Genomic DNA, 20,960 nt, shown 5'->3' on the forward strand with positions numbered 1-20,960 from the left:
TAAAAAGCAAGCAAAAAGCCTGTTATCTCTGTTACACAAACCACTGGAGTAGCTGTATAGAGCAGCTTGGGGGGCTGACCCAAAAAATCTGTATTAATATAATCATCCAACTGGACCCATATCCAAACTCTTTTGAAACATGTCAAATTTCAAGGTCAAGGGTTTGAGGCTGCTGCTGGGCTCTCCAGAGGCAGAGCAGCCTCCTGGACCAGCAGGCTGAGGGTCAGCTCCTGCCACGCCTTCCTTCAGAGCTGCATTACAAAACCCTGACGTTGAGAAACTCTGGGGTCACAGTGCTCCAAGGGGAAAGGTTCCCACTCTGATTCAGAGTCTGGTGGGAAGCTCATCTTCTAGAAAATTCTCCTTAAAGAATATCTTTATTCTCCCCAAGAGCAGGAGTGTTTTTAGGGTGTCTCATCTCCTGGACCTTGTTGCTCAGAGAAGGAGCTGAGTTCTCTGCTGCTGCCTGTGAGCACAACACCAATCCCCTGCCGTGGGGACAGTCTGAGCAGGTGAGTCACAAGCAGACAGGTGAGGCTGTGCCACATCCTTCAACAGCAGCAAGCCCCAGGATACTGGAAGTACAAACCTCCACCCTGCTCTGCAGGAGCCACTGTGGTGTTGGAACATTACTCCTTTTGTAAATTACTAATCTGTGTTGTCAGCCTGTTTGAGTAATTTAATACTTACACAGAGTGCTTGAGTTTCATGCTAAAATTAACAACTACTTCTGCTCCTGCTGAAAGCAGATATGAATTTGGTTCTTCACTTCAGAGAAGCAGGATCAGTCTAGCTTGAAGGTTTTAAGGCACATTAAAAAACAAATTAAACCAAAACCCCTACCCAGAAACTGCAACATAAGGGAACTGAGTAGTTACAGGCCAAATCCACTCCTCAGTATCTACCCCACAAGCCTGTTTCTGCATCTGTGAGGTCTATGTTCTCACACTTGACATTAAAATCTTGGGTTTACAAGCCAAATCCTATGTGATGACCTAAACTTTGCCATTCCTCCATCAATGTGTGCTCACCCAGCAGGGATCATGAACATACCTGTATTCTTCCTCCTCTTTGGAGTTCTTCTTGGGTTGGTATTTCTTTGAAAGATTCCTAAAATTAAGAATACAGAGATATAAAATACAATTTTAAAATCTCCTTTGAAGCTTACTGATGATCTTTAGCTGCACACATGTTCTGTGAGGCTGGAGTTGTTATCTGCAGTGAGCACACCCCTCTCCTGAAGCATGACTATAATCAGGCTTTGATTGTGCTGTAGCAACACTCTAAGAATGGAGCACTGTGCAGCCCAGTCTGTAACTACAGCAAAGCAGCAGATTCTGAACCCAAGAAGTTGCTAAATTCAGGTCATGAAGTCAATACACCCAGGTTGTAGTTCTGATGCACAGATCTCCTTCACCTGATCTAGAGGAGAGGCTCTTTTAGGGTAGGAGTCACCCAGGAAAGGGAGATCTGAAGCAGCAGATGACACTCTTGGCCAGGCAGGTTTGCCTGCCTTTAGCAGGATGATTAGAAGGCAAAAAAAAAACCTTCACAAAGCTGTGGGAAGCTGCACTGAGATAGCAAAAGGGGGTTCATTTTGTGATTATCAACTAATGCTGGGGGAAGTGTGACATTTGATTATCCTAATTAGCACAGATGATTGCATCTCATTATCCCCCAGCCAACTACTGATTTAATTTTAAAACACCAATATGCTCTTGGAGTGATTGTATCTTAAATAAGAAACCTGAAGCTTGCTGTGAGCACATCTGACAGTAATTGTATGGCTTTCATTGTCCCCCATCCTCTCATCAGCAGCAAATGCAGGGATTTGGGAAGGTGTGCTGCCCAGCTGGCCCTCAGTGCACCTTGCTGGTATCAGCACCAGGATGCAGCACAGCTCACCCTTCAACCAGTGCACAGAGCTGACCAATTTTAAGGGCTTTTCAGTGCTCCTCTGTCCTAAACTGAGCCCCATTACTGTGTTCTCTCTGGCAGCCTCTCACCCTGCTGTGAAAGGGAAGCCATTGGGTTTAGGTTTACAAGGTTGTTTCAGTGATGAAGAGCAGCACACAGGGAGTATTGATGGATCATTGTCCGAAGGAGGACTGAGTTTTATCAAATTATCCATGCCAAACTCTTCGGAGAACTCCCAGAACACATCAAGTAGTAATGAAACTGCTTTTTCAGAGGTGTAACCCATTCCCTGCTGATGCTGGTTTTACTGCTGACTTGGGGACAACAGGGCCCCTCATCTCACATTTCCTATTCCTTTTGTTCTCCTTGAGGAATTAAGAAGCATCTGCCCCAACAGAGGAGTAGCCAGAATGCTGGCAGATTTGCACAGGCAAACATGTGTTCCTCAAAATTTAACTATCTTGACTGGAAGAGATCCAAATGAGTATCTCCCTCTCAGTCTGTGCCTTCTCTCCAAGAATATGCTCTGAAAAAATTAACTTCTCTAGTTCTGCAGCTCCCACCAAACACCAGCATGGGAAGGGTTCTGCAAACTGTTCTGCATGATGAAAATAAATTTTACAGCACCCTTTGTATGCCATGGGAATGCCTCCTTCCATGCACCAGCTTGAAGGGGAAAGGAAAAACCACAAGAAAAAAAGCACAGAAGGCTACAGTAATTTTCACACAGTCAAAACTCCATCTCCCTGCACTGTCACGCTGCCCAATTAATTCTGACACACACAGCAACTGGCTTCCTGTGAATCTTTAAAGGTGCAGAAATGCTACAGAGCTGAGGGAAAAAAAAATCCACAGTCTGCTTTCACAGACAAAACCACTTAACCAAGGATTAGCATTTGGGTTAAACACTTCATTATCTTTTATGCAATTTACACAACACACAAATGGAGTCTCTGTATTGAAGTTCTCTAATTTTATTTTTGCTGTTTCCTAAACTCAGATGCAGGGGTTTAACCAGGTACACACAAAACCAAATTCACAAGTGCTAGTGAATCCAGCAGCAGAGCTCAGTGTGTCCTGGTGCAGTGGCACCACCAGCACTGCCCAGGAAGCAGTGGCAGTGACACCTTCAGTGCTAGCAGTGATTAGAGAGGGAGCTACACATAATAAAGACCAGCTCTGGAAAGATTCTTTGCTACCCTGAGCACCCATCTCCATGAATGTTTCTATTTGCCTTTCTGTATTAATTTTTTCTGCCTTTCCAGCTTGTTTCTCTGCTCCCATATTTCAACTTGGGTGACAAATGTGAGAGAAAGATGTCAGACATCAGGGGTTCTGATTCTCAGATTATCCTGACACCTGAAGCATTTTTTCCAACACATTTTCCTCGAGGCCATCTATCCATCATCACATTAGGCAAGGGTTTTGACACCCTTTGTGATGCTCTGAGTGCATGTGCTGAAGGGAAGTGACAAGGACACACCACCTCAGCACTGGGGGCACAGCATCCAGCACGTCAGTGTCCCATGGAAGTTAAAATCCCTAAAATAAGCATTCTATCATAGTTCTACATTCCAGCCTAGCTTAATGATTCAATAAATACAATGCAAAACAATTAAGAAAATAACCCAGTCAGATCTGAAGAGGACTCCCAAAGCAGGCTAATTGTAAATTGTTTGTAATTCTAACCTAAACAATTTAATATACATTAGCAGAATCATAAAGAAGAAGAATAATGTCTTTAAACGGAAGGAAATTTAACTTCAATAGATGACCAGGCTGAGATGTAGATAGTTAGAGAGGAGAAATAACTAGTTAGAGAACCCAGGGATGGAACAGAAAATACAAGTTTCACAGCAGGAAATAAATTTCAGCAGCTTTACTTACACTACAAACAAAATTGAGTTACATCCACAGGAGTACCTGGAGTTAACCTGCCTCTTTTTAATAACATTTTCTGCATGTTATGACATGCAGTGATGTGATGCAGCCCTTTTACACCAAATGGATGTGGTACAAAAAGGGTTTGCACCAGGCTTAAGGACACTTATTAAATAAAAGCAGATGCATGATTTATTTTTCTTTTTTAATGTCCAGCACTGTTTTACCTCAATACTTGACAAGTCTACATTTTTTTGTTTTTTTCTTTTGTACTTCTAACTTCTTAGATGCTTGCAAGCAGCCCTGTGTTTAAGAGCTCCTTGGGGACAGATGTATTTGTCCTCAAACCATAAAAATACAGAGAGGCAAGAAACAAATGGAACATGGTTTTCTGGGAAGTCTAGGACAGAATAAGAAATAAAGCTCAGGAATTCACAGTTTCTACATGGTCACAGGTAAAACAACCTTTCACTTTCATTTACATGTTGTTTGGGTGTTTATTTTAATAATTAAGCTCTTTACACCTGGAATTTGTCATCCTGAATACTCCAGTGAGTCTAGGGCAGGATTGTTCCTAAGACAGGCCAGCTCACCCAGATACTCTGCTGGGCTTTCCCAGTCCAGTCACACTCTCTTTGTTCCAGCTCATTTTGCCTCTGTAATTCAACCTCTGCTCCCCTCCATAGGATGTGAGCAATTTGTTCCTGCACGAGTCATTTTCTATTTCCTGCTTGTCTGCAGCAGAAACCCTGGGGAACCCTCCTGGCATTCCCCTGGGAGAGCACACAACCATCAAGGCAGGGATTTATCTACTACCAGCTCCTCCTAAATCACAGGCCATTGTGCATCTCCAATCCACTCAAACACAAGCAAATTCTGTGTGATTTTTTTTTTAATAGACACTGTGTTAGATACACAGATCAACTGAAACCTCAGATCCCATCTCTTTAAAAGCCAAGAAGATGGAAAGAGTTCTCAAGATTTATTATCACCATAAAATAATAGTTGAGTTTACTGGAGGGGTCAGGGATAATTATCCCTGCTCTCCCCCTCCCAGTTAACTCCAGCACTTCCAGCAGTGTTGTTCAGCAGGACCCCCTGTGTGCTTTACTCCCTTCTCACCCCTGATCAATTCTCAGTTTTTTCTACCTCACTGGGAAAAGCAAGGTGATATCTACTCCTGTGGGAGGGTTCTTAGCACCTCTTCCCCAGGACCTGACCTCAAGGAAGATTTTTCCTGTGTCTGGTTCACACATGTCTCTGTCTACAATCAAATCAGACATGGACATGTAGAAAGTACCCAGCAGCAATTATTTAAGATAAATTCACAAGTATCTCTGCTCTGATCTGGAAACACCAAAAAAGATTGTAAAACTGTAATTCAAATCTCAGGCTGTAACCTTCTTAACTACACAGGAAAAATCACCAAGGGCTGGGGCTGACTTTCTGACCTGTAATTCCTCCCCATGCACGTTCAAAAAGGGCCTGTCTTAGTAAAAGAAAACCTAAACTTCTCCTAACAAATGATCATTATTCCATTGAATTCTTAAACCCTTCAGCATTTTTGCACAGCAGCCCCAATTTCATGGAAAACATTACAGTGCTGAGCCATTAATCATGCATAAACTGTGAGTAAGCCCTAGTGTGCTGCTCAGCCACCTCAATAACCTCTCTTTTTGCAAAACATATCATTACTAGCAGATATAATACAACAGGATCTTAAATTAACTTTTACTTTCCAATCTCTAAATTAAAGCTATTTCCTAAAAGCCATTATTATAAACAAAATCACCACTGACACAGCAAACTTTGAGTTGATTACAGGCCCTGAAGAGATGCAACTCAAAGTCCAGAATTTAAAATATCAACTTACCTAAGCTGCTTTGCATAGCTGAGTTCAATCTCTGTTCTTTCCTTTACAAACTTGATGTACTTTTCCAGAACATCAATACCCCACTGCGTGTGTTTTTCTAAGTTGTCAAACTGGTCCTGCAATGAATCAAAAAAAAAAAAAATAGTTTAGTCTCATTGAACACAGAGACAAGTAAAATTAATTTACAAAGGGAGTATCACCATACAGAAAGTGTTGTTAATATTTTCCATTACCAGTTAGATACTTTTATAGTGAGACAGGTTTTTTAATCAACAGAAATCTGTATTTCAACAGAAGTCCAATTCAGCAACACTCTTCATTACTCATTTCTGAATCAGTTTCATACCAGAAATACTGGCAATTCTATCAAATACCATCTTCTAACAGAAAAACAAACATAGGATAAGAAACAGATACTCTTGGCAGTATTTTACTCTGAAGAACTGATAGAAGTTCCATGAATTTGGGATCTGCTCCTAATTAATAATTCTGATTTTCATATGAAAATTGTAGATTTAAACTCTAGCTTTGCCAGTGCTACGATTTTAAAATGTTATTTAGAATAATCTTTTTACAGAGCAGATTCAATTGCTTTGTAGCCTGTTTGTTCTAAAACAGACGACACGATGCCCCCCAGAATGACATAAGCAATGTTTTCTGAAAGTTTTCTTGTCCACCTCCATTTAGATACAAATACTGCTTTGTTCTTCAAATATTGTTGCCCTCAAAAACAGTCACACATGTTTTCAATGAAATCAAGAACATTCCACAAGTCAGTCTGGGATTTGCAAATGCCAAGAGAAATTAAGCAACTCTAAATCCAAATTAATTACCCAAGCCAGTTTATTACTATCTGCAGATTTCAATTATAATCACCTTATTTTTTAAAATTTGGTTACTTCAACAGCACAGAAATTCCACACAGCTTTGCAAAAGTTACTGTTTCTACAATACTTGAAATCTATTTTTTATACTGTAATACTTTGAATACTTATTCTGACAGACATACACTGTAAAATAAACAAGGGCTTTACTATCAGTCTAAATTATTTGGCATCAGGTTCCATTATGGTTTACAAGGAAAACAGTAAATTTGTACAATCTACAAATTAGATTGAGCATGTTTTCCATAAAACTACACACAGCACTAGATTTGGGCAGGATGCTGAGCTGCCACTACCAAAGATTCTGACACAAGTGATGCTTCTCTGCAAAAGATTTGGCCCTGTGGCTCAGGGTGCAGAGATATCACTGAGATATAAAACCAGACAAGGCCACTCCCTTTAGACACAGAGCAGAAAAATCACTGAAAGCTACAACAAAGCCCAGTTTGTGAATATGTTGCTTTTATCAAACACCACTTTCTGCTCTGCAGCACATCTGGCTGTGACACTGAGCTACACTGGTGGCAGGAGGGACTCTGCCAGCCTTGAAGAGCCATGCACACAGGAGCTAATAAAGAAAATAAACCTGCTAATAAAGCTGCCTAACTGTAACATGAAGAGAAGAAATAGGAACCATGTTAAAAAGACAAAAATCTGCAAAACACCATGAAGAAGGGAGTTAAATCAGCAGGTGAGGCTCGTGGAATGGGACTCACAGGGTTTGGGCATTGTGTGTTTGCTCTGCTTTAGCATCAGGTACTATTTCAAACCAAGTCAGCCCAACCAGACTAGGTTTCAACTTATGTCAGTTTTAGTCAATTAAAGAGGCACTGGAGGCAGAACAGCAAAAAGGTAACAACATAAAGTTAGAAAAATAGTAAAGAACCTCTAAGTGCTCCAGAAACTACAAGAAAGTGTTTAAGGCCAACTGGAGTAAAAAACCTCAAACTACACAAAATCCTTACTTCCAGCAATGCAAATCACTCTTGAACCAGTGTAGCATCAGCCACTCAGAAAGAGGATGTGTGCATTCTGCACAAAGGGAATACACAGACTAAAAATGTACATGTTTGCCTATATACAAATCTTGATTTCAGCCAGCTTCACAGCTGGAGAGAAGCAAAATCAGGGGTAACAATGATCCTCCTCCTGCCAGAGGGCTCAGCTCAGCCTGGAGTCTGATGCCAGCACAGAGAAGCACCTTCTGCTCTGCTTCAAATATACAACCTCTCCCTCTCTGGGATTGTGCTGGAATCAGGAGAGTAATGCAAACATGGCCTTTTTAAGGTTTCTGATAAAGAGGTCTTCTAGCTCTCCCACACCCTACTCTTCCATAATTTACATTATTTAACATAAACACATGCATATAAAATAAATACCCCATGGGGAAGTCCATTAGTCACAAGTTTACGTGGATTCACACACTCCTGATTTAGAGAAGGGAAATCTCAGGCAGGGAAATTCACTCTGTAATCCCCGTAAGCAAATTTAACCACCTTTCTTGGTTCAAACATGATCTGATAAACTAGCTTATTATCCTATTGTGACCTATCCAGAGAGGAAAGGTCAAGGTTTCCCAGAGGAAAGAATGCCTTTCAAGGAGATCCTGCCCTTCAAGGTAATCCAGATTCCAAGACAGAGCAGGATCACCTGAAAAGGCAACCCTGGTGGTGGCTTGTCCAAACCTCCCACCATCATCCCACCCTGAATCAATTCTCAGAGCATCATTTAGATCAGAGTTTGAATAAAAGCCCAGAAATGGCTCCAGGTAGCTGCCTCAGTGTGGGCTGGCATCCCACAGAGGGACCTGCTGGACTGTTTCTGAGGCCTCACTAGGCCAAGTTTGGTGAAATAAAACTCCCTGAGGAGCAGTGTAAGAGGAGCACACGGTGGTGCAGCTGTCAGGCAGATCAACCAGGGCAAGATGCTGAATTTCTATTTATAAAGTCAGATGAGGCACTTGCCCTGTGCCAAGCTCTAGGCAGAACCACCTCAAAAGTACAAGCACTGACCTCCACTATCAAGAGAGACAAGGGGAAGTTTAACTCTCTGCAGATTTGCAAAAGAGAAGAGTTTCTGTTCTTTTCTGGGCATGGAACAGTGCTGGCCCAAGTGCCATTTCAGCCAGCAGCCAACGCCCCACAGCAGTGTGTTGCACTGGGGTCATGCATTCCATTGTCCCTTCCCTTTGCTGAGTGCCTTGAGGATGAAAAAAAGTTCAGTAAAATTGGCAACACCATCACTGGATTCCAAAGGAAGGGCAGTGCAGCCAGAGGGACGGGACACAGATCGTCCTCTTTGTTCCCTGCTTCTGGAAGGACACTGAAGGTAAAGGCTCTGAGTTAAAGTTAATGAATCAAGGGATGACAGAGGACACAAAATGTGTTGATGGTACAGCATAACCTTCAATTCATGGAATCCCAAAGTCCAGGGATACACGTAATCAATGCAAAATAGGGCTTTGAAGAAGAGATTTTTGAAAGCAGTTAACAACAATATCATGCCTTCAAATAATCAATACTGACAACACTTTTTGGAAACTGGTTTACTTTTCTCAAACTTCATTACAAAAAAGCATTTTCAATAGGAATCTAGAGTTTTAAAACCCCATCAATATTCTGGAGTCTAATGAGAACAACACATGTCTCCAGCACAAAGGGCACCAGCCCTGGCAGAGATGGTTCAGCAGGTGAACTGTGCCACTGCAGCTCTGCAGGTTCATCATCAGCTCCAAGAGGGCTCAGGTGCCCCATGAGCTGCTGTTCCAGCTTTCAGTTTCAATACACAGACTCTCCTCTGTTCATTTTTGCAGCATCCTCACCCTTCCAGTCAGGGAGAACATTAGGAAACAATAAACTCCACAGGGCTTTAGCATTCAAGAAAACAAGGCAAGAAATATGATGCAATGTTCAGTAAGAATGCTCCCACGTGGCCACAGTGAGGGAGAAACAAAAGGTCAGACCGCACCTGTTTTCCCAGAAAAAGAACCACCAAAACATTTTCTAGAAGAATTCACCACTTTCCTCTGGCTCAGAGACTGGTTCACACCTAGGAATGTTCTTTGAGCAGAAATACAGCACTGACAGTCAGCTGTCTGTCACAGAAGGCTCCCACCACAGCCTTCGTGTTACTATGTCCTTCCAACCTGCCAAATCTCATCTTCTCCCAGTTTCAAGTGCCTGTGCTGATCGTGGTATCAGCTTACTAAAAAGAATAGATTTCTAATTGCCCATCACAATATGCATGTAATTAAACAACTTGTGGAACTGTAACTTACCCCCCTTCATCAGATTCCACATGCTTCCCAAAGCCAGCAACACGTGCCACTAAAAACACTTCCCCAGGTGATGGAGGAGCTGCAACACAGGAGCTGATCCACCTGAGCCAGGTGGGAAAGCAGAGCCCCTGCTGCTTAAAAAACCTGCTCAGTGCTTAACATATTCTTGAGCACGCACACAAAAATGGAAGCTCAAAAGAGGGAAGTAAAACTTTAGTTATTATCTTGAACAGGAATTTGACATCCAAGTACCCAGAATGCTTTGAATATTTTAACCCTAAGGCAAAGTGTGTTTCTAAATTCATTTTCTAACTTCATTTCTGTTTCCATTAATTCTCTCCTGGTGCTTTTACTGCTGCCCAAATAATCTCCCATCCATGCATTCTTTCTGAAATTCGGTTGCATGCTTGTTACCCTGACAATGCTTAAAATGGAAATAGTGCTGCCCATTTGCTTTGCTTCATTTGAATGGTTACTTTAAGCTGTCAAATCCCCTTCACTTCTCAACTGCCCTCCTGAAGTCACATTCCCCAGCTATGCAAAGTATTTTGGGAAGAGGAAAGTTAGCCATTAAGGAGAAGAAAAAAAAAAAAAACAAACCCAAAAACAAAAGAAAAACCTTCTTCCCATTTCTCGGCCTTATAACATGGAGTACAACCAATTATTGAGCAATAAAGTGTTGTTCATGAGGTCTTTGAAGATCAGCTCAGTGAGATATTCCTTCCTCTTTCTAGAAGGCTTCCCCCTATTGCAAAATAGTTCAACACACAGCATTCAGATCCAAAGATGGACCTTCACTTGCCACCAAGGGGCTTCTTCAGCCTCAACATTGACTGAAATAAAGGGGATGCCCTCACTTTTCCCTTGAGCTGCAGCCCCAGTCTCTCTGCAGCCAGACTCACCCTGCTCAGTTCCAACACACAGCCAGGCCAGAAGGACTGGGGTTTCTACTTGGTTTCAGCTGTGAACAAAACTTTAGATCCTAGGAGAATTTACCCATTAATTCTGCAATTTAAATCTTCCTGTCAAACCTGCCCAGAGCAGACTGAGCTGGCAGCATTTACTGTACCAGTATCCAGGCTAAACTGTCACTGTCACCTTTCTGCTGCTGTCAGGGGTGACAGTGCAGAAACGTGAAATTAAGAATGCTAACACAGACACATAATGAAGAAAGACTATGCTGAAAATTCAGATGCTAATAGCAAATGAAAAGCCTTTATTTTTAGCATATGCCTCCTGTAATTCTCATGCAGCACTACAATAAAAGACTCATGATTCTTGAATAGTCAGAATATTTGAAGACTTTCTACTATCTCATTCCCCAGTGAGTTTGATTCTGTTTCCTCACAAGATTATTTGTTTACTTTCATTAATAACAAAAATAGTAATAGGGGAATTAATAGCTAATTTTTACCTCTGATCATACCTTCTCCTCCCATATCTTTTTTTTTAAATGCCTCATTCACTTTCATAGGCAAAAAGGAATTAAAGTGAAGATCAAGAATACATTACAGTGTTCAATTTCTAAATTACTTTTTTAGATTCCATGGTTTAACAACTTCAAATTATAAAAATAATTAACGAGAGGATGAGCCCTTCACAGGCTCGGCTGAGTCCCATATGGCACTCCAGTGCTGGCAGAATACAGGGGAATTCAGATCACAGATCCTCAGAGACCTACAATAAAGCTATATGCAAATGTTAACAGTCTCCAGGCAAATTAATAATGAAATAAAATGCATAAAATACAGGCTACCACTGCAAGAGCCTTCCAGAAAACAGAGATGAGTAGAAAATACCAAAGCAATTCAGCATCTGTTGACTCAGCCACCACTGATGAGAATCAACTTCCCACACAAAACTTGTCAGCAAGTCAGTGAACCCCTCAGTTAAGGACACTAAACAAATATCCCCGATTATATTGGAACACAGGACACCAACCTTCCCCTTCCTGCAGCAGAGACAAGGAGCACTCACAGCACCGTGGAGCACGGAGGGATGGGGCAGGGACAGCATCTCTGAGGCTCACACTCACACAATGCTGCGGCTTCACTCTTTTCTGAGTGAGCCTTCCATTGCCCCACACATCCGGTTCTTGTTAGCAAAGCTATTTATGATCACGTGTGTTTGTCATGCAGATCACCTCTGCAGCCACACATGCTTAATTTCATTTTACCCTTCAAGTATTAAATAAATTCCTCCCAACCTTTTCACCAGGATGATTTCTGATTGAGCTGAACAATAAATAGCCCAGAGAAAAAAGCCATCTTCCTTGCCCATCTCCATCTTCCTTTCATTGCCATCCCCTGAACACATTTCCCACAAAGCCCTCAAGGTTAACTATGTTATCTCTTCCATTCACCTGGTAACTTGATCTAGCTAGGAGATCACAAAAAGAAATATAAGATTCTTTGCTGCATCATTAGGAAACTGAATGTATTTCAAACCTGTGTGAAGTGGAATTGACAGAAAGCAAGAGTGGAAACAAACTATGTTTTAGGTTGAAATATCTTTTATGTTGCTAGATAAACTCACCTCTACTGTCCTGCCTGTTTCAATAGACATTATGAAGAAAGCAGTTTCTGGGCCATATTTCAGCCTTTAAATGCTTAACCCCCTTCAGCATTTTGCTGAAGCTGGAAAGCAAAATAAGTTCTAATACTTATGCCAGTTTTCATTTGGGTAGAAAATAGCATTGCCCCAGTATAATAGCAAGGCCCTTTGCACAGCCTTGTAATTGCTTCTAGACCAACCACATTCATCCCCACCCCAAAAACCACCTTCCACAAAATCAAGAGTGACCCCTCCTGCTAATTAATCCAGGGTGCTGTCCCACAGGCAGGTTTTGGCCATCCCTTAACCCTACCTGGATATAAACCTGACTTAATTCAAACAAGAAGCACTTCTGAGAAAAACCATGAGCAGCTGGCACGAAGGCCAGCACCTGGAGAGCACCATGAACATTCCAGCTGCTCTGAGGCACGGCCAGTCCTGGGAGCACAACCAGATCATCAGGGCTGACGGGGAACCAGTCTGATTGCAACACCTCACTAAAAGATCCACCTACAGCCGAGCTGCACAGCAACATCCCCACTAATGAAAGGGCTGAGCTTTGAACTGGGGAAGGTTCAACCTCCTTGTAGAGAAGGTGACCAACACCAGACTAGGACACAGCGCTGGGTTACAGAGCCCACAGCAGTGAACTGCAGCAAAGCCAACACCAAGCTCCCAAAGCAGGGCTGGGAGGGACAGTGGCTCCCTGAGCAGCAACAGGTCAGCAAGAGGCCACCTGTGCTGCTGGAGAGGTCACCGGGAGCACAGGCTCGCTCCCGCCGTGGTGACCCACTTTACAAACACCGATTATGGAAGCCTTGCAAAGCCCAGCACGTGGCTCACGGGGAGAGGCTTCCCAGGGCGAGTACAACTGATCATCCACTGCCAAGGCATCCACACACACACACACACACTCTCTCAGTGTCTCCTTCTCTCTGCTGACAGCCTAAACTGTGAAGTGAAAACTGCTCCTTTCGCAGCAGCCAGAAGGATTGAGTCAGAGGCCACAGAAGCAGTGGAGCTCCAGGAGCAGGTGATCCTGCAGGAAACCTCCTGGTCTTGTCCCCAAGGGCTGCTCTTACCACTGCAGCAAAAAGAGCCTTCCTCACCAGAGCCCAAAGCAAATGAAGCCCCAAACCCTCCACCACCCTCCCCCATTCTGGGGTCAAACCAAGCCTCCTCCTCCCCCTACGCCTTCCTATCCTGCAAAGGATGTGGTGAAGCAGAACTTGTAGTCCCTCCATAGCAACAGGGCAAGTAGCTGTGCTAACACAGCAGCCAGGAAGGAAGGTGAGAGAGGGGATGTGCCATCTGAGAGAGGATGTGGTCGCTGGTACCGCTGCGGCTCAGAAAGATGCTGAAAGAGGTAAGATAACAGAGAGGAGTGATTAATGCTGGGATGGGGAAGGCAGGAGGATGTGATCAGCTCAGCTGCAGCAGGACAGAGCAGATGAGCAACAGGTCATGAAGAGAAACAGCAAGTGAGCCAAATAGTGGATTGTGAGGGACAAGACTACCCTTTGTTTTCTTGGAACAAGGAGTTTTCGATGATAAATTATGTAGGTTACATGTTCTAGACTGCATGGACAGCATTAGGTGCTATTTTGGTTTTATTCAAACAGGTACCTGAAAAGGCCACACTGAGGCGTCACGTGCTGTTATCAGTGGGAGATCCTTCTAAAGATAATGCTGCATCTCTTGAAAAAGGAAATGTGCTTCTTAGAGGTGTCACAGTTTCATGCTCTTGAAAATGAATTTTATAGCTCTCTTTGAATAAGGAAAAGGCAAGGCTCAAAAAACACCATTTCAATGTCCAAGGACACTTTTCATAGATGGCCACGATACAGCAGCAATTCATTTCCTTCAAATAAATTTCTACACTTTGAGGTTTGAGGCACGGCATGACTTTGCCACAATGAGAACCATCTGTCACGAGCCGCCCATTCAGAAAGGAACACTTCTTTTCAAACCTACAATTCTGCTTATAAAACACACTCAAGAAACCCCAGAACAAGACACAGTTTTGTTTCAAAATACATTATAATGTGCAAATTACAACCCAGAATGTAAAAAAGCTCTTAGAGAACAAGATAATAAGAGAGAAACTTCAACTAATGCCAGATGTTAAGTTGGACTATTTTTATTGAAGGACTGAGTGCATTTCAACCTTTTCATGCACTTGTTCATTTATTTAAATTGGAAACAAACATGCACGTGATACTTCTTTTGGTGATTCTAGTGCACTTCAACTGATTTAAGTGAACTTATTTGTACTAGGTATGAGGATAAACAGCAAAATATAGACTTTAAAATCCAGACTCATTAGCTAAGCAAAGGCTCATAACTACTAAATTCTACTGGGACCACAGAGATGATGCATCTCTACCATTAGAATTAATTATACCCACAAATCTCATTAAAAAAAAAAGAAAAAAAACAAAGCAATGCTAGCCTCCTCCTTCTGCTCATCCTGGGGGAACAGGAATGGGATAAAGATTTGGTTTTTGCTGACAGTATCCAGAGCAGCAGCCTGAAAGCTGCAAGGACCCACAGGGATTCACTGTTCCGTGCATTATAAACAAGAACTTTGAAAATGAGCAGATCCTCCTGGTTTGTGGGGCTCTGCTGCTAGCAGGGTATAAATCATGAGCTGCAGCAGAGCTCCAGATCCGAGCTGCCTCCCCCAGGAGTTGCAGCATGGTAACAATGCTAAATATATGCTGCTGTTGTTCCAGGAAGGTTTTTCAGTTGACAAATGTTGCAACTTTTCACTGTTCCCCAGCACCATCCCACTTCCCCCATTTAATACACACCCATTCGTTTCTTCTGGAATTATTTGAACAAATGCAATTTTAGAACTAATTCCCAGTAAATCTTTTGCTGTCTGGCCACATCTTGGATTAACTGTTGACTGATTTTCATCCTCTTTTTTTCTCCCAGTCTGTGAAGCTCTCCTTTAATAATACCAGCTGTTAAAACAAAGATCAACAAGAGCTCTTGCCCTCGGTTTCCCCTTTGGGCAGCTGTGTACTGATTATTAAAAATGAGCCATAGAGTGTTCCTGCTTATTGCATGGTGTGGATAACTACAATGGAAAGCCAAACAAGCCTGCTGATCCATTTAAAAAACACACACAAAAAAGACAATTCTGCCCTCTTATCCAAAACCATGCTGAATCACAACAGCAGAATCTTGTCCACAAGAACAATACTTCAAACTGTAGCAGTCTGTGGGAATTTTTTTTTTTTTGAAATTAGCTTTTTGCCCAACTTCACCACAAACCAATGCCATCATATAGGATACCCAAGTTGTTTTATGCACCCTCAAAGTTAAAATTTATTCATTAGTATCAAACCTTTTTGAATATGATTCAGCTCTGAGCACACAGTTGGAGTTTAGGAAAGGGGTTTTGGGGGGATTAATTTGATTTTTTTTTAATATCACCACTTAAAAACAATCAGGGACATTGTTACACCTTGCAAATAAGAGTCCTTGGTCTCCTCCTATCAAAATTAGCCCAAAATGATAACAGTTAAAAAACCTAGCAAAGGTCTTGTCAGGTATGCCTGGTATTCTCAACAGCAAAACTTCTAATCTCCACTGAATAAATCCCCTGTGGGTGTAGAACTGAGCACGTGTGCAAAGCTCTTTTCTACCCACGTTAGTGCAAAGATGTATTTATTCACTGAACACAACAGCCTTTACTCCTGATACTCCTTTTCACCTCCTCCCCTGGCTGTGAGGCCAGAACTGACCAAACCCCTGTGCAGGCACCATGTCCTTTCTGGATGTGTGTGCAGACACTCAGAAAAGAAAAACGCTGTAAAAATCACTAATTCTGCTTAGCTTGAGGCTGAGTCCTGGAACCACTGGAGCAATGGCAATAACTAGGGTTAAAAAAATAAGCTCTCCCACTTCAGAGTGTTCCAAACCCTTCCCTAAAGTTCAAAAGAAGAATGAAGATGTGAACTGACTGTTCCCTCCCCTCATTTCAAAATTAAATGGAACAAACTGCTGAAAAACTTCTTTGTAGATGAGTTTCAGAAAGCATTTAATACCTTAAATACCATGACATGACAAATACAATCCTAGATTTTTCAAGAGCCACTTCACACTCAAGACCAAATAAGATTACTGCTCTGCCTGAAGTATTTCTATCTGCCATTGCATTCCATTTTTAACCCAGAAATTAGATTAGGTGCTTCCACTCTGATCCAAGAAATAGTGAAGTTTCCAGAACAGGAAGATTATCAGAGATATTTGCAACTCAGAAATTGAATGCAATGGATAGAACAACAATGTTAGAGTGTGTAACATTTAAAATGTCTGCAAACAACGAAGCTGGTCGCTTCAAAATGTGCTAACAAATATATTCTGTTCAAAGTGCATTTCATAATTCAGAATTATCTATTCATACACTCCGCTCTGTGGAGTGGAGTCAAGCTACACCGGCAAAAAGTGGATAAATGCTTATACTTCTGGCCTAGTTCCAGAAAAGAGCCAAAAGAAAGCTGTAGAGGTTCTATGCCTTAAATCCATCTACTAGGGTTTCTTGCACAGTTTTATTACAATAAAACCTGGCCCTTCCTGTAGCTGTAAAAATGGCAACCAAGACAGTCCTCTAACGTCCTGTCACATATTTTTCTTTTACCCAATACCTTTCTCCCCTCAGTTTTTCACTGATAAACATTCAGGGAAGAGCTTAACCCCAGCTGCACTCTGCAATGTCCTAGAGACAGGCCATTTATATCAATTTGGACAAAAACATTTTCAGTGTGATCCCACTTGCAGAAAATATTCAGACTTCTTGCTGATCCTTGCCATGCTTCTCGTCCTCTACAAAAGACAAGAGCACCTGTACAGCCATAGAATTACCAAGCTAAAATATGATCAGACCAAAACTAATGTAGCAACTCTCCAGTGACACATCTTGCTGAGATCAGAAACATCCACCTGTGCATCAAAGCATGAATTGCTATTGATAATAATTCTTCAATTACTTCAGTCTCCTAGCCTTTGGAGGAAGAGAGCATATCTTCCTATTCTCACATGCTCAATTCTGTGACATTTCTATGAAGTTTATCCTCGGGTAACAACTCCCTTTAACCATGGTGTGAGCTCGTGTTACATCAAAGTTTAAATCTGAGGAAAAGTAATCGCATTTCTCTTAACCAAATAATCACTGCACAAAGCCTCTCAAAGTCCACTGGCTCTCCCCCTTCTCCCAACAGAAGCTTCTCTGAGCTCTCAGTACTAAGACTGCAGAAAAACTACATGAATGCATCAAAGTAGGTGGAATTAGAAGGGGGAAACATTGTGCAAAATGCTGACCCACCAGAAGGATACAAAGCATTTGTTCAGTGGTGACAATGAATAATTTCATCTGAGGCAAATTACCAAACAAACATCAATTAAATTACATGCTAGACTACAAGAGAAAGTTCTCCCACACACATTTCAGGTCTGCAGAGTCAATAGAGCAGCACAATGCACCCAGGATTGTGACAGAGTCATTCTGGCTGCTCACTCAGGGATGCTTGACATTCTGTGCATATGACAATTGCAAGAATCTAAAGAGAAAGAGGTAAATTTAACTCCATCACACTAAACAACCATTCACACAACAAGAATAAAGAGGCCACGTGTCACCCAGCCTTGTAAAAGGCAGGAAATCAGAGCTCCCTTCCCCATAAACGTGCAGAACTAGAGTTGATAGCACAATTGTCTCCACCACCCATCCATTTCAAGGGCTGAGACCAGAGAGCATCTAAAGCAAGCTGCAGCAGCAGCAAAGACTCCCCAGCCCAACAGCAGGCTCCTTGTGCTGAGTGCTCCTTCACTGCAGCAGCTCCAGAGCTGGGCCAGCTCTCAGAAACCAGAGGGGAGCCACAGCCTGGCCAGCGGGGCTCCGTGGTCTGCTGCCTGTGCCACAAGGGTGCTGCAGGACAGCCACGCTCCAGCCCCAGCACACAGAGCTCAGGTTCACTCTGCTGACCACGCTGTGCCAGCCAACACAACCTAAAATTACAGTTTCTAGAAAGTAGGGCAGCTAGAGACTGTCCAAAGCTTTCGCTCTGGCTCCCTACACAGCCTGCAGCCTCCCAAAGCAAAACAGGCAGAATATTTTATGGAAATAAATCAACAATTACAGGTTTTTTTGACCAATATGGCTTGGAAACCTAAGCATTAGGAATAAATGACATTTTGCCATCCTGAGCTAGAAGAGCAACATCCTTTGATCCTTTAAGTAAGGACTGCTTCCCTCAGCAAGGAGATTCTGCTCCTAAGCTGGCTAGGCAAGTCTAGCTGAGCAAAAGGGGTAATCCAGTTTTCTTGTGACAACAATCTCATTTCCTTAGGTTCCAAAACCACATGTGAATATTTTACAACTCATGCTGTAACAATGATGACACCACGATATAGATTTCAAGCTTTCACTGCACTTGAAGAAATAATTCTCTTTACAATACTAATTGAAATTACATAAGCAAACAGCCTCCTATTAATATAGTTTTCAGACAAAGTTGTGAAGAAAATCACTACCCAATTTAGAGCAGTGCTTATTGGAGCCAAGACTGAAAACCACACTTGGGTCACACCAGTCTGACCACTTGCCTCTGCTCACCCCATCTTCTAGAATTACATATTTGCCTAAATGCAGGAACAGTGAAACAAGGGACAGCATGGAACACTGGATTTTTTAGCTCTCACTAAAATATTTGGTTCAATCTCTAAATAAAATTATCTACTTCAAGACCTTGAAAATTGACTTCTAAAGTTTTCAACTTTTAGTAGTTGTTGACAACAATTCATATCCCTCTCCAGCTGCCAGGCAGAATATTGGTTTTGAGGAGGAGTGTGTTGCCTCACCAGACAAAGCAACAAAAAAAAAAGTTTAATGTCATATCAGTTCTACTCTGGCATTTAAATAGTAACTTCAAATACACATAACATCAGGTTAAGGCTGTGTCCAACCTCATTAAAACCACATTATGTTACAAGCACCATAAAGTCACTCCAGGACATTTACCTAACTGCAAAAGCAAATATTTTTGCAACATAAATCCTATGCATAAAACCATGCAATAAACATATCCAATAGCATCTAGATAAAGGCACTAATAGGAGGTTCATATAATCAGTAAAACCCAGAGCACAATCAAGCTCCAAGACAATTAATACTACCAGGAAAAGCTCTTACTAACTTTCCCAAGGCCAGGATGCACAACCTCTCTGAAGTACACATCTCCAAATTCTTTATAAAGCTGGTAAGGCTACGGCAAGCAGACAAGAATTTCAAACTCTCTTTTAAGGAGTTTAGAGCCAACAAAGCTCCTGGTATTTTAGTGCCATTGCAGGCTCTTGTAACACTGCAGGCATTTAGAAGCACCAGCAAATTAATATGCTGCACCAACTCATTTGGTGAACAATCTCATTCAGATCTTAAGCTGCTTGTCCGGGGCTCTGAATGTGTGAGCAGGCTGAAAAAATCTGAGGCGCCGCAGATATTTCCTGAAAGGGTGCTACAGTTTTTCAAGAGTAAAGCTGCTTGCTGTACTTTGGACTGGTTACTGGGACAGCAGTAAAAAGCATTCTTGTGTCTTGAGGGCAAACAAAACCAAGACCACCACACCACATACATGATGATGTGCTTAGTCAAAGGACGAACACAAACCATGGTTAAATGTTATTAAAATCTTTGTCATGGAGAGCTGCTGGTTAAGTTTGGGTCAGTGTGACAGCACAGTGTGTGTTACAGGAATACTTCTTAATTAATTGGTTTATTAGGACTCTGCAATAGCAAAGTATGCTGCCCACAGAGCACAGGGGGTGAAACTTTGTGAGTAAAACTACAGATATGTCATCCTGATTTCCACTCTTCTCACATTCCTGGGAGATCAAGTGGAAGGCTATCACAACCCCACCAACAAATAAACACAGGGAATGCTTACATCACAACCTGCTCCTTGTGTTTTCCTATCACAGCAATAACAAACCATGAAGCACTAAAAGAGGATGGCAAGCACAGTGCTGCTCTTTTCTGACACTATTGTGGGAGGAAGTCTAACAAATGCTTGTCATTTCCACAAAATAATGGATTCCCCAACTCTGGCATAAACAGTGCCCACAAATTGCACTCAAATGTGTCACAAGTTCACTTCTTCACAAGAAGAATGATTCTCTCTTTTACATCAGCAGCTGATCACACAGCACTAACATCAAACACAGCCAGCTCACAGATAAAAGTGCTGCAAACAGCTTAAGAGCAGACTGACATCTCAGAAGAGAACCAGAAATTTGGGTCAGCTCATTGCTGTGCTGCTCGACAGAGGAGCGTGGAGCAATGTGATGTGCACAGTGAGATGCTGCTCACTTGGGCTCGCTGTTTGCTGAGCAAGAGAACAACTGCAGCTCACCTTCAGTGCAACTTCTGCAAACCTGCTGCAATGGACAAGGCTGCAAGTGGAGACCAGGTCATTCCTTTCAGGACACAGAATGTCCCTTCCTGGTAACAGCCCCAGGATTCACGGTGCAACACTCTCCAAAGACACATGCAGCTGATTCCTACAGTATT

The 20,960-nt window shown here is 42.2% G+C and overlaps 1 protein-coding gene across 20 annotated transcripts in view; it reads right to left on the bottom strand.

Annotated features, from left to right (window-relative positions):
• Positions 1 to 20,960, bottom strand: part of FNBP1 (formin binding protein 1) — an 89,134-nt gene that overhangs the window by 54,205 nt on the left and 13,969 nt on the right. For 19 of the 20 annotated variants that reach the window (XM_064393340.1, XM_064393339.1, XM_064393332.1 and 16 more), the window contains exons 1-3: positions 11,774 to 11,863; positions 5,672 to 5,787; positions 1,054 to 1,110 (exon numbers count right to left, since the gene is read on the bottom strand). In XM_064393340.1, coding sequence (XP_064249410.1) covers positions 1,054 to 1,110; positions 5,672 to 5,787; positions 11,774 to 11,848 — 248 coding nt within the window. In that variant the 5' untranslated portion in view covers positions 11,849 to 11,863. Of the gene's footprint in view, positions 1 to 1,053; positions 1,111 to 5,671; positions 5,788 to 11,773; positions 11,864 to 20,960 lie in introns of those variants that run through there. The other variant, XM_064393325.1, reaches the window with a different exon arrangement.

Source organism: Passer domesticus, chromosome 18 (assembly GCF_036417665.1).
Source record: "Passer domesticus isolate bPasDom1 chromosome 18, bPasDom1.hap1, whole genome shotgun sequence".
In the NCBI taxonomy this organism is placed as follows: Eukaryota; Metazoa; Chordata; class Aves; order Passeriformes; family Passeridae; genus Passer; species Passer domesticus.